This window comes from Eucalyptus grandis, chromosome 8 (genome assembly GCF_016545825.1).
Source record: "Eucalyptus grandis isolate ANBG69807.140 chromosome 8, ASM1654582v1, whole genome shotgun sequence".
NCBI lineage: Eukaryota > Viridiplantae > Streptophyta > Magnoliopsida > Myrtales > Myrtaceae > Eucalyptus > Eucalyptus grandis.
The window spans coordinates 62,273,833-62,288,648 of record NC_052619.1 but is presented as its reverse complement, the minus strand read 5'-3'; the positions used below and the strand labels follow the sequence as shown (position 1 = coordinate 62,288,648).

The 14,816-nt window shown below is 40.4% G+C and overlaps 2 protein-coding genes across 2 annotated transcripts; both read right to left on the bottom strand.

The window, feature by feature from the left end:
* Nucleotides 1-5,217: 5,217 nt before the first annotated feature.
* Nucleotides 5,218-6,572, bottom strand: LOC104417697 (heavy metal-associated isoprenylated plant protein 32). The gene is made up of 3 exons (XM_039300219.1): nt 6,385-6,572; nt 6,186-6,261; nt 5,218-6,086 (listed from the first exon to the last, which is right to left on the bottom strand). Exons 1-3 carry the CDS (start codon nt 6,415-6,417, stop codon nt 5,218-5,220), a joined length of 978 nt encoding a protein of 325 aa, XP_039156153.1. The 5' UTR covers nt 6,418-6,572.
* Nucleotides 6,573-8,410: 1,838 nt separating this feature from the next.
* LOC104417696 (probable E3 ubiquitin-protein ligase LUL3) lies at nt 8,411-14,316 on the bottom strand. Its single transcript, XM_010028926.3, is given in 5 exon segments — nt 8,411-8,511; nt 8,514-8,523; nt 9,524-10,043; nt 11,434-11,687; nt 14,305-14,316. Coding segments are annotated over 5 exon segments (897 nt in total).
* Nucleotides 14,317-14,816: the final 500 nt, after the last annotated feature.

Sequence of the window (14,816 nt, the reverse complement as noted above, 5' to 3'; positions counted from 1 at the left end):
CTAGCGAGGCCGAGTCTCGTGGTGGTTAATGGTGAGGCCTGGCGAGGTCCGACTTTGCTGATGGCTAGGCAAGCTCACCCAAGTCAATCACTAGCCATCACCATGGCTGACAACCGGCAATGGGAAAGGAGAAAAGAAAAGAAAAGCAAAAAAAAAAAAAAAAGAAGGAAAATTTGGCTTGATTTTGAATTGTTCCCGAGAACAAAAAAAAAGTAATTTTTTTTCTATTTTTTGATCTATTCCAAATTTATTCTAAGGAACAAATTTCTTAGAAATAAAAAAGTTTGCAAATGAATTTTCGTTCTTTTTTTGTTTTAGGAAAGAAAAGAATAGAAGTAGCTATTATTTGGCCAATTAACAAACAGAACCTTAGTATCGCCTTAATTACAAAAAGGTTGTTTATTGATGCAAGTTTCTCTAATTACGTCGGGTAGCTTTAAGGGAGGTGAGATCTCACAATTTGAGGAATTTGTAGGGCATAACCTCATAAATATCATTCTTAAATTGCCTAATCGAATGACATAATTTGACATGAAATCTGCATGATTTGCCTTAAAATTAGAGCCATATACATCTGATTACGGAGTTAAACTTCAATCCAATTTTTTCACGGTTCAATTTTTCCCCATAATTCTCCCTGTTGCACTTACATAATGATTGATCGAGGATAGACGTACGTGAGGCAAAAATAATTGCTGTTTTGCAGAATGTACTTCATAGATGGAGATTTCTTGATACAAACAAGATTGGAAAAATTACCAAAACGGTCTTATACCTATTATAATTTTTTCAATTCAGTCCTAAATATTTTATTTTACCACTCAATCTTAAACATTTTACAATTATATCAAATTTGTCCATTCGGCCAAATTTGACTAACAAGTATCGACATGGATGCTTTGACTAATGCCGACATGATAATTTTTAATAATATATTTATTTTTTCAGATTTTTTTATTAATTTATTATTTTTTTCTTTTTTACTTTCTTCTTCTTCCTTTGGCCAATCGATTGGCCAAAGTCTATGGTTGGCGAGGCCTCGTCGTTGCTGGGCGAGGTCGATCTCGCCTAGCCATGGTGAGGCTTGCCCTTGCCATCACAAAGCTAGGTGAGGTCTCGCCTGGCCATGGCAAGGCTCGTCCTCGCCCAAATGCAGCAAGGGTGACCCTTGCCGTTGTGGCACTAGGTGAGCTCACCTAGCCATGGCAAGGCTTGCCATCGCCTAGATCTGGCGAGGGCTAGCATCTCCCAACGTTGCAACGGCAAGGGCTAGCTCACCCATGATGGCTAGGCCGCTGCTAGTGGAAGAAGAACAAAGGAAAAAGAAAGAAAATAATAAAATATTATTAAAAAATTATCACGTCTCCTTCGGTTGAACAACGAACATTGGCCATCATTCACATCAATACCGGCCGGCCAAATGTGGTCGGATAGACTAAATAGTAAATTGTAAAAGATTTAAAACTGAATTAGCAAAAATTAAAGGTTTAAGGTTAAATTGGAAAAATTACAATATGTTTATGACTGTTTTGATAATTTCCCAAACAAGACCAATTAGGATAAATAAAAACAAACTCATGCACACATGTGTTAGTTAGATAACTTTCCATTCTTTTGTTTCCTTATTTTTTTAATTCCTGACCAAAGATTCTTTTGTCGTTACGATTGAATAATTTACATTTATAGTATTTATTGTATGACTTCCTTTTTTAAAAGTCAAATTTGTGCTCTTTTCCTTCTATATTGGCGAAGTTCCAAATAAAATCTAACGTTAATTAATGAAATTTACTAAAAAGAAAAATTTGAACTCTAAATTTTCACAATTCCTCTCTCCAGCTAGTCCTTTTCGCCTTCACCACCGCCCCATAACGGCCACCGCCCTTAGGGGTGAGCATGGGTCTAGGGTCAACCCTAGACCGACCATGGACAGGCCCAACCCTACTGATCCTGTCCAATTCCCAAGAGGATTGAATTGGTCTTTGGTCTTGAGATCTCTGGATCAGTATTGTACGAGTTAATCTTTGGTCCTAGAAATTTATGATTGATCCAACCTGAACCAACTTGACTATATATTTTATATATATTATTATATTATATTATATATATATATATATATTACATATCTAATATAATTTTTATAATTTTTATATAGAAAAAAACCTTAAGTCAAATTACGTCAACAATATTAAACGGCTCCTTAGTAAGGAGTCCAAGTAATTTTATATTGTTCTTTAATAGCTTAGACTCTTAATGTCTTTTATGGCATCAATAGCCGTAATTTACGAATGAGGAAAATTTCTATGTGAGGAGTCCAAAATGACATCCAAAACAGCATAAACAACTCTTCACAGTATCCTCCTCCAGTATTCGTTCTCTTTTGTCTTGTTTGTTCTCTTAGTCTTCAATTTGCCAAGATCGAAAGAAATAACTTCCTCGCTTGCAACTCAACACTTGCCTCGCTTACTTCTGGTTGCTCGCCCTACTTGTTGCTCGGTGCTCGCCGTGCTCAACGCTCATGATGCTTGTCGCTCAACGCGCGCCCCATTTGACACTTGCCGCTCGTCTCTCTTCTCTGACCTGGCTCGTCGCTGAACCTATAAGGTCAATTTGGTTTTTGGTCGCTTTTTCAAGGAGTATAAAAAATGAAACAAAAAAATTATTGGTTAGTCCCTGGTTAACTTTTAAATACAAAAATTATTGGTTGATTTTCAGTTGACTTTGGAACTAGATCAAAACCATTGGGTCGATCTAGTCCTTAGTCCGGGCTCAATAGGGTCGGTCCTCAATCCCAAAAATTGAGGACCAACATTATAGGGGTTGTCTTAGGGTTAGGGTGGATCGGTCCAACCTGGATCATGCTCACCCCTAATTGCCCTTCCCCTCCACCCTATAAAAAAAATAATAATAATGAATTAATCCCGACCATTCAATTGAGTTCTTGTTGAGGCATCCACCTCTCAAAAGGGTTACTTTAAGATATAAAGTTACAACCTAAATTTAGAGTCCATTAAATAATATGACTTCTAATCTTTTCTCCAAAAACTAAATTAGGCATTCATTATATCAAATTTAAGAGCTGGACTATGACTTATGCGTGCAGTAGCATTAGATAAGAGAGTATGAAATATCTCTTCAGAACCCATTTCTTGCTTTTTCTCCCAGTACATAAATAAATAGATGATTTTTAATTAGCCTACACGATCTTGGCCCAAAATGCTACTTATTTGAAATGCTACGATTGCCATTTAGCAGTGTTGTTACAACTATAAAGCTCTCTGATCCACGCGATCCATACTTTATAACCATTCCGGAGGCATGCAAGTACACTTCACATTAGAAGAACTTAATGAAAATTTATCTATTTCGTAATTACTTATTAATAGCAATTATAAAAGAGAGTTACATTGGTGCGTTTGGAAGAGCTTCACGGAAATGAAAGTCATTTCCCTAGACATTTTTTAAGTTCCATTTGGGCAAAACAGATGCCGTTTGGTTAAGTGACTCTTGAAATTTTTTTGCAAAGTAGCTTTGAAGTAGAAATAGAAAAAGGAAAGGGCAAAACAAAGGCATGGCTACTGGAGGATGGAGATATCCCATCCTGGAAGCAAGCCTGGCCGAAGCAAATCCATCGCCTGCAAAGATGTTTGGTAACAAGAGGCTCCCAGTGGTCTCTATGTCTGTTGTTCTCAAGTTCTCTCTTGGTGAAAAAAGCACCTAAATCAAAGTCCTCTTCTCTGCTATTTCTTCCTGATCATCACTCTATCCTCTTATGCTCTTCCACTATATTCTACATGAACTTATCCCTCTTCTCCTATAACGCCATCATCCTCTTTTCGGAGGAGTTCACCCCTTCAGCTTCGGCAAGCAATCGCCATCAATGTTCGCGCTGATCCCAATTTGAATATGAATGGTCTCGTTTATGATCTCCTTGAACCTCATTGCCCCCTCTGGCTCCACCATGTTCTCCCAAATGATCAAAACATCGAGAGTGAGGTGAGGCAAGGCAGTGCCAAGGGCCACGTGACCTAAGGCCCTAAAGTGTGGTGGCATTCAGGTCACGTGACCTTAGGCAGCCCAAGTGATGCAACAACGAAGGTTGCTTGACCTTTGGAACCCTCTCTCAAGGTCGGTCATGCCATCTTGGGCGGCACAGGCGATTTTTAATGCCAAGGGTCATATAACCTTAAAGATCCAAACCCATGCAAACCTAGACCCTTGGAGACCTTCAGTCACCGTTGCCTACCATTAGCAAGCTAGCAAGGTGTCAAACCTGCGACTAGATCTAGAATATACGGAAGATGTACAATGATTTTGAGGGTTAAATTTGGAATATGGTAAAATTGAAAGAAAAATGATTCGATAACTCTAAAAGCAGCATTCCCAAAAAATGTTTATGCCAAAGTTGGGTGGGACTTGCATTGGGTTAAGGGACTTTAGAAAATGCTAACTTTGGCTCAAAAGCATTTGAGAATGTTGTACCAAACACCTCAATTTGTTCCCTACAACCTTTGAAAGCCCAAAATCAAATGCATCGTATTTTTTAAAGTTGGCCTCATATTTACTTCCTTAGATCTCTAAATTATCCATTATTACGGATGAATTACAACCAGGAATGTCCAATTCATGTCTATGTTCATCATTAATTTGCTAGGCTCAGTCTTCATGCAAATGCCAGCTTTCAATAGGAACGCGAATTGTTCAAAAGAATAACAAACTTGGGCACAGTACGTACCATACTAAACCTTCCATATTTCAAATTTAAAGGAAAGCCGCCAATCTAATTACAATACTGATAGCTCAGGAAACCATGAACTCTCTCTTCATGTCTTTACAAAATGTAATTGGGTGGGCAAAACCTATTAAGAGCTGCTTCTTAGGCTTTACATGATGCTGCAGCTGTCGGTGTTCTCATCACTGAACATGTGTGTGTAAGGATCAGAGTATCCTCTTGCTGTTGCTACCATGGACATGGGCTGCTGGTGGTAGTTCATCATGGGTTGTGGCCTCCCATACATCATGGGCATGGGCCTCATCATCTCATTCCCATGGGCCCTTTGCTGGTTCATCATCATTGCCATGGCCATCTGATGTTGCTGGTTGTATGCATTTCCTGGGCCTGCCATTGGTCCGTATCCACCGCCATTCATGGCCATAGGTGCAGGTAGTCCTTCAATTGCTGGGAAGTTCCTCATCTGGCCCTGGTGGCCCATCGGGAAGTTACCCATCTGCTGTGCCGGAGCCCCGAACCCCCGCCCCCACCCCCCGGCCCCGCCCCGTGCGCCCCCCACCGCCGCTGCCGCCGCCACGGCCAGATCCACCCTTGCCTCTGCCCTGATTAGTGAAATCAATGTCAAAGCCAGAATCCTTCTTCTTGGTTCCATTCATCCAATCATTCTTGCCTCCACCACCACCATTGCCATAATTTCTGTTGATAGCTCCATTCTTTGGCCCACTTTGCTTTAAAATTCCTCCGTTGAAGCCGTCTTTGCCATTTTTGCCTCCATATTTGTCATTCTTCCCTCCTTTGCCATATTTGCCATCATTTTTCTTGCCATGGCCTTTTCCCAACATGCTGAAGATACCGCCTTTCTTGGTTTTCTTCATTCCCTTAGTACCTGTTTGCCCATGAGGAGCGCCACGGCTGCCATTGATGGACGGCTTGCGCGGTGTGCGAGGACCCACATCGAGCTCAAAATCGTCATCGGAATCATAGAAACTACCATCATCGCTCACATAGTCCTCGTCATCCTCGTCGAGATCGAAGGTGACCGATTTCTTAGCTTTGGGAACCACCTGCATCATTTCATTGGACCCTTTTGCCTGGAACTGCCCATATCCATATCCAGTCCCACCACCCTTTTGGAAATTCATGTCTCTCTCACCACCCTTACCGCTGGAGAACTCAATCTGCATGTTCTTGAACTGGTTGTTGAGGTGGTTCTGGTTATGGAAGCTCCTTTCTTGAGCTCTCCATACCTCTGCATGCTTCCCTGACTTTGCGAGCTTCTTGATGACTGTCCTGGGGTCGATATAACCCATCACCATCACCTTCCCGAGCTCCGCATCAATGGAAACATTCTGCACCCCTATACGAAGACATTTCATGAGAAACAGAGATCTAGCGACGATGGCTTTACCCAAATCTGATTTAAACAGAGAACCAGGGCAAAGAGAAGGTGAAGTACCATTTATTTTCTGCACCAGCTTCCTCACTTTCTTCCTACAGCCATCACAGTGTATGTTCACTCTCAGGGCACAAGTCTGCAAAAATCCAAGCCCGGTCATGCTGAGATCAAATCCATAACACACTCGAGAAGCCGCTAATTTGTGTCGGTGAGTTTCGCTGTTTGAAAGGAGTAGAATTAAGAGTAAAGAAAACACTACCTGAGGCCTTAACGGGCCTTGCTGCTTCAGCATTCTGGTTTGGCCAAGAGAAAACTGATCAGGAACAGAGAACAGAGAGGCTCTCTCAAGCTTCAGAGGCACTTGACAAGCAGTTTACCAAGTACCGTTACTTATTAGCTCTCTCTCTCTCTCACTCTCTCGGGAAGAGATAAATATCGTGAGACAGAAACAAGGAATCATCAATGATGTGTTTTTATAACGCAAGAGAGGAATGTGAAATGCCATTTGCACCTCTGCTTTTTTCTCCTTTTTCTTTTGTCTCTTTTGGGACGCTGGTTTTTTTCTCTGCTTTTGCTACCAAGTTACCGTTGATCCATCTAAAAAGAATCAAATCAAGAAGGAGGAAATTGCATAGATATTACGAAGTGCTTTTGTCCACGAAAGTATGTGTAAACAGGGAGGATAACAGATAGAGAGAGAGAGACCCACCACTACAGCAAAGAAAGCAAATTATGTTCCTAAGTCCAACATATATTTTCCGGTCAGAAAACTGCCTTTCTTTCTCCCTCTCGTTTGGCAGTCCAACCTTTGACTGAGCTCTTTTGTGTCCTCACGCCCTGGAGAATACACAAGCATCTTGCATGCATTTGTTAGCCCTAAAGAGACAAAAAAAGAACATGTATTTTCACCATTCATGCTCATCGATAGAATATGAAGTTAAAAAAAAGTTGGGCGTGATTTTCTTGAACTCGGGACGTTTTCCTTTTCCTGTTTTCGTTAGAATCTCTACCTTAACCTAGAAAAAGGTCATTGCATTCGTGCCTCCAAAGGCAAACCATAAAAGAATTTGAAAGAAATCGATCAAGCGAAGCAAAGAATATACACAGCCAACTTGTGTAATCACGGAAATTTCTTCGAGTCTAGTTAGCGCTATAAGTATCGAAGATAGTTACGTCCTCCCTGGGGCAATTCTTCTTTCATGCAGGACAGCATATCAAATTCTCCTACTCGTTTCACTCAAATAACGGTGGAGCATAAGCTTCATGCATTTCATTCCCCCTTCATCCAAAATTCGTCATCGCCCAACGTTCCGTGGTTCCACGATTAGCCCGGGAAGATCTAGAATTTTTTAGGATATGACTAACTAAGCATAAATCTCACATGAGCACCGACAGGTTTTAGGGTTTTCGCCTTGCATCCTTGAAGATTGCCTGGTATTCGTCAACCGGCCAGAAGAAAAAACGAAACCCAATATTTCGTTCAATCAATCTCGGTATCTGGGTTGGGGAGAGCTAACGTGATAAAGGTGACAGCTTCAAGACACACTTGAATTTTGTTGCAGATCCCGATAAAGGACAACAATGAGACTGTTGGGAAAGTGAAGTGAACGTACATGGGACGGTGCTTTTATTTTGTAAAGCAAGATCGGAGAAGATACAATTTGTATTTCCTCACTTTTGTCTCCTCTTCCTGGACACTCAATCTTTGACCCAACCTTTTGAACATTTGAAGCTTCCTCTTTTCTCCTTTATGCAAAGCTCATGTTGCAGTTTATTCCCCGTTCTGACGTACAATCTGCTCTCACTGAAGGGACCACACACACACACACCCACACACACCAGGACAAAGAAAAACACGACCACACACCCATGTACAACACTAGAGAGAGCACGCTGAGACTCAAATTTAAAAGACTACACATAGGGTAAGACAGCAGAAATAAGTTATTCCCTTCTATTTGATACGTGAGGGATGAATGTACAAGATCTCACGCCCATTTTATAAAATGGAGAGAACTTTAGCCCGAAAGGAATGTAACTCCCCAACAAGACGGAAGAATTGTTTGTATGAACAACCGCTTTCACAAGCAATGGAAGCTGCTTGCTAGCTTGGAATATGATGCACAAAAGCTATATGAACACCACCAGGAACAAGTCACGTGGCTTCTTGGGAAAGAAAAGAACCTTGCTCACGATGGTGCTGGAAGACAAAAGGGAAAATAGTTTCTTGTTATGCAATGTCAGTAAATTTCACGCCAGTTAACCACGATAATCCATAAGGTCATTCAATCAGTACCTTTATCTACTTTTATTTCAATGAGTTCCTCAATTGGCTGGCGGCATATTGGACATTTGTTGGATTGAAGCGTCAACTCTTTTGCACACCACTGCACATGCACTGCAAAATGCAAGGAAAGCTTGGTAAATGCCACCATCAAACCCTAGGAAATAGAAACCAAGTAGACTGCCAGAATAAAAAGCCAAATCAAACCAGGCTGCTTGACTGAAAGAGCAAGAGGAAAATTGAGTTTATCTTGACTCCTGGATTAACTACAAGTGTAAATCAAGAGCCATCGCATAACTGTGGCCATTTGTGCACTCCCACCTAGACTAAGATTCTGACTAAATTGATCCATCTGACAAGGATGCCAAACTCCCCAAAGAAGGAGAACAGCAATCATCTCCATTTAGGTCACTTGATTTCCACTTGCAGTGCTGTTTCTTTGATTTTGAAATATTAATAATATAAGGGACAATTCAGTCAAGATTTAAAGTTCACCAGTGTTCTTCAGCATTCCAGTCAAACAAAATGCAACGAAAGCTCCTGGAAAGGACTCTTTCCTCAGCAAAAAGCATGCACAAGTCTAGGCAGAACGTTTAAGAACCAAATAGCATGGCCAACTAAATACTGCTACCAGAAGTCATATTCAAGAACAATCTCGAAGAACCAGAGATGAGGACATCAGGTACATACAATAGCAATCAGGAAGGTTTACAGAAAAACAGTAGCAATGGGGAAAGCAAAGGGTTTTGCAAACACAGGACATACTGCACCTGGGAGAGAGGTTCAAAGTAAAGAAAAAATTCTTGTGGCATGGAGCTAGTCCTTTTGCAAAGTTGGGATCACTATTGGAAAATTTGTTTTGGCATAAAAAATAGCAGAAACCAGAAGTGCCCAATTTTGGAAGCAACAGAATGGCCATTTATCCACCTAATAGTAAAAATACAATTTCTCATGCCATCAGATGGAAACCTTTTATATGACATCTCGACCTAAGTTCATTGCTTGTCCAACTATTTTTATTAAAGAAATTTCCATAATTATTAGCATTGCTATTATGGGAACATGGAAGAGGGGAAGGGTTCATTGTACAAATGCTACAGTTCAGAACTCTCACCATATGTCTGCAAGGCAAAACAGCCGTATCCTTTGGCTCAGTCATGCAAATGACACATTCTTTCCCTGGATCAGTGTCCTCAAAGGTTGTGTCTTCTGCATTGCTAATTCCATTGCTAATTCCATATATCTCATGAAGCTCATAACGAACTCCCTCAATCCACAAGATTTGCTTGACGACTCTCACTCGAAAATCGCCCTCATCATTTTTCTCTAGGACTGCTAGAGTAATCTGAGCATGGGAAGACGTTGCAGGCAAAGGTTGATTGGGCTGCTCATTCACGGGAGATGGTGCCCTTGTTTCTGCACAGATAACAAGAGGGAAAACCTTCTCATTTTGGGAGGGCTTTGAGAGCTCATCCACATCGAAGAAACCAAGGTCAATGCCGCTTCCAGAAGGTTGACAGAACTTCTGGGCCACTCCCTTCTGAAATGGAGTTTTTCTTGGTGCATACATCTCAGGGTATATAGGGCTAAAGGTGCAGCTATCCCCTTCCTTAGCAAAGTAAAGTATGGTGATACTGCCCAGAAAAGGGGAGAAACTAAACAGTTAGATAAGTATGGATAAGTCATTCTCAGGTAAAGATACAGATTACCAAAAGTTTGAAGTTACAAGGACAATCTGCCAAAAAATCCACAATATACAAAGCAACAAACAGACGAAGCCTGGTGCTAAGCAATTAAGCACTAGTTTCAAATCCTTAGTCATTTGTTATATCTCGATATTGTATCTGAAATCCAAAAAAATCACTGCCAAAGGTCAACAGTTGATAAATCGTTCACAACTGGACCATATATTCTAAGATTTAATACCTGATCTTTTGGAGAAACACATAAACTGGCACAGTCAACTCTGACCAATGATATAATTAAATTAACCAATTGTTCTTCAAGTTATGCTCTTTGAAAACCGCAAAATACATTTATGCATTTTGGGTTGCTGGAAAATTAATCATTTACTACAAGGAATGCACAAAACCACAATACAAGAAAAAAAATTCAAACAGGATGCACTATGGAGAATTTCACTATCAATTTTTCACTGAACATTCTACGAAAGTGCTGCGCAAAAATGTGTTACTATATTAATTCTCCAAATTAGGTCGGTGAGTTGATGCTCTCCATAAAGAATCACTAAGAATCTTTAGGTATTATGAGCATAGTTTCCTGTTACTGACTAATAACCTAAGGGCAAACACATTCTGACCAATTTATTCACAGAAAAACTCTCCCAAAATTCCTGCCAGGAGCAAGTATGTTATCTGACCAAATAAAGCTACAAGGAAGAAACAACAGTCGATTGCCCACAGAAAGAACCGAAAGACAAACGAAAAATGCATAAGCTCCAATCAAATGCAAAATCTCAAAGTGAGCTACCCCACAAGGAAGAACAAAAACCAAAACAGGCAAGTCGAAAGAGGCATATGAGCATCAACCTCCAAAACCCATTTCTCAATATCTTCATCTCAAAGTGAAATTTTGTAAATGCGACAATCCCATGATAGCACCACGGAGTTTCATTGACATATCGTAAGCAGCCGTGGTACAGATCATCAACTAAAACGTCGTCTTATGAGCTCGGTAGTTGATATTTGCAGCCCAACATGTAAAACTGAATCACCTTCCCTAGAACGAAAAATTGTCTCTGATTTGTTCAACATTCCATAAGAACAACTCTGCCTGATCCATACAAATTGGTCGCACAACATCTTGCTATGTCAGATATACAATGTTCTCCAACGGGTGAATTACGATTATAATTCGACAACTATTTGACATGATCGAGATGATATTATGAGGGAGATCTATTTGCGATTATTTATCGGAGTGCTACACCATCCGAACGAAACGCTAGGGAGAAGATAAATCCCGATCTTCCCGGAATTCGGTAAAAGAAGTCAAATCACATACCTGCCATCCACAACCGCATCGAAGGTGAACGAAACCAGGTGCGAATCCGAGCTCCGCTCGTCGACCAAGAGCTTGATCGTGTCCTTGAGCACGTTCACGTCGTTCTTGACCTTCTTCGCCGTCTTGTGGTCGACGTACGGCGGCGGCGCCGCCGCCGCGGCGACCGACCGCACCTGGCCGCCGGGCCCCACGCGCCGTTGCCGTAGTAGCCGATGAACTGCGAGTAGTGCGGCTGGGGGTGCGCGTGAGGGTAGCTACCGATCGGGGCGGCGGCCGCGTAAGGGCGGGAGCTCGAGGAGGGGGGAGGGTCGGGCAGTAGTGGACCGGGATCGGGGGCCACGACGGCGGCGCGTAGGGCTGATGGTGCGGCGGCGCAGGGTAGGGGTAGTAGGATTGGGCCGGAGGAGGCGGAGGCGGAGGAGGAGGAGGAGAAGGAGGAGGCGCGGCGGAATGAAGAAGCGGCGGCGGCGACGGCGGCGGCAGAAGCCGCGGCGGCTGGTGGTGGTGGTGGTGCTGCTGAGGCGGCTGCGGCGGCGGTTGTAGCGGCGGCGGCGGCTGTGGGGAGCGTGGTGGTGGTGGTGGTGGTGGTGCCTGTTGAATTTGCTCCACAAGAGGCCCATGGCTGGGTAGAGAGAGAAAGAGGAGAGAGAGAGAGAGAGAGAGGGAGGTTGATCTGCGCGTGGGTGAGCTGAAGCGGGGCGGATCGGTCGAAGGTGGAGGAGGAGGACGGAGGTTGACGCGCCGTCCCGGCGATGGCCGCGGGGGTGGGGAGGTCCGGATGGAACGACGAAAGTCAAAATCGAATGACGGCGTCCGGGGCACGCGGGTCTTTACCGCGGTCGGAGGGGTGGGACCCGGTGTGATTTCGTCGATTTCTCTCGCCACTTTCGTCCGGTGGATTTTCATATAAAGGCCCCCCCGGTAATTTTTCCGTACGCGTCTTGTATGCATTGCCTTAAATAAAAAGGATAATCATGCAAATAATTCTTTAAATTTTGACCCAAGGTATCACGTGACTCGTGAACTTTGACCTAATATGCAATATCATTCATGAATTTTTAATTTATTCAATATATTTCCTAATTTTTTTAGTATGTTCAATTTGTTTAATATTTGCCTTTTCATTTGGATAATATTGAATATTTTCTTACAATTCATAAATTAAGGCTTCATTCATTTCACATAAAATGTGGTGTTTTTGAAAAAAAAATTGAAAATGCCATTTTAAAAAAAAAATGTAATTATTTTCTAGTATTAGGATGAAACTTGAAAAGAAGCGGAAAATATTTTCTGTTATTTGGTAAGAATTTTTTTTTCTTTCATGCACTTTTTTTCAATATTTGTTTATTATTTAATTTTTAAAATTTTAAAATTAATAATTTTTTTAAAAATTTTGAATTTGAATTATTTTATATTTTATTTTCCATTTCTCTTTTCCTTTTTCTTTTGTTTGTTTTTGTCTTATTCTTCTTCTTCTTTGGCTGGTCGTTGACCACGGCTAGCGATCGACCAAAGGCAAGCTCAAGCTCACCCCGATGCCAACAAGCGAGCTCGAGCTTGTTGCTCACCCAATTGGCAAGCTAGAGGCTTGCGCTTACCAATCTGGTGAGGCCTCAGCTCGCTACTCGCCTAACTCGCTAAGGCTTGGAGCTCATTGCTTGCCAAATTGGCAAGCTCGGAGCCCTAGATCACCATCAATCGGGCAAGTGGTGAGTTAAGGCTTAAGCTCATCACCAATTGGTGCGAGGAGCTTTGAGCTCGCCCAAAGCTCAAGGCTCGCCTGTAGTTGGTCACCGGCGGTTGTCATGATCACCAACTTGCCAAGACAGACTAAAAAAAAAAAAAAAGATAACAATGTTAACATGGAAGTGAAATAAGAGAAAGTGAGTGAGAAAAATATTTTCTTTTAGAAAAGTGGAAAATATTTTCCCTATCTTAGAAGATTTTTTTCCCTTTATGGAAATTATTTTCCTAATTAATTCATTTTTCGTGAAACTAACATTGAAAAATTCGAAAAACATTTTTGTGCAAGTTAATTTCTATGAAACAAATGGAGCTTAAATTGAACACGTACCCAAAGTTTAGGAATCATGTTGAATAAATAAAAAGTTTAATGACGATATTGCACATACATTCAAGGAAAGTATTGAACAAATTTAAAATTTAAGAATCACATTACAAATTAAATCAAAATTAAGTAATCATTCGTGCCTATCTATCCTCAATAAAACTACTCATTCTCAAATTATTAAAGAAGACACTCCATCTATGTTGATTGATGATTATTCCGATTTTTATTTGAAATTATCGAAACATTGGAGTGATATTTAATTAAATATTGTTGAATTGTTTGAGCTTGATTCGTATGTTATCTAAGAGTTAATGCTCTGAAAAATCAAAAACGAATATACTTATGACAAATTTACCCTAACCAACCAAAAAAAAACTAATTTATGACAAATTTACTCCAAACTAATTTATTTAACTGTAAAAAATTTTAAACTGGTACATTTGTGATAAATATACTCTTTGTTAAATTGAATTAATATAACAAAAAATCATAACAATTGTATAATTGTGACATACGGAAGTAAAATTGTAAATTGGTACATCAGTCAATTGTCACAAGTAATTCAATTTAGTAATTTTATAGTAAAATTTAACGAAAACTAACATTGGTAAATTTATCACAAGTATACTAGTTCGGGATAAATTTATCAAATGTGTACTAATTTTGGGTTTTGGTAGTAAAAAAAAAATTTGGGATAAATTTATCATAAGTGCATCAATTTCGGATTTTTCAGGGTATTAATCTTTATCTAAACATCACATGTCACTAATTGAGAGCACCAAAAAAAAAAAAAAAGGAACCTTCAAACTCATTGCCCTAAAGTCTAAATAGTGAAAAGAAAGTAGGATAATTACAGGATAAGTTCTAACATTTGTCAATTTCTTTCACGTAAGTCTTGAATTTGTGACCTTTGATCTGAGTCTTTCCATCAACGGACTCACTGTACATCGGAGTTGCAAGTTATGACGATTGAAATGAATGAAATAAAAAGTTTAGAATAGCATAGAAAGTTGGCAAATTTCAGAACTTGCCCTAATATTATTTGAAAGAAAGAAAAAATCGAAAGTTTCAGACAAAATGTCAAAAACAAATAAAGAATTAAAAATCGAAAGTTTCGGACAAAATATCAAAAACAAATAAATAGAGCTGTGCTTGGCTTAGATCGTCAGTTGTCGAGACAATTGTTAGTAAATTGCTTTTACTTTTAGAGAAAAATAACATATCCGTACATATGTGATTTTCCAAAAAAACCTCCTATCTCTTACTATCTACCTCATGTTTGCCGAGTTTATGAAAAAATACTTGTCCATTT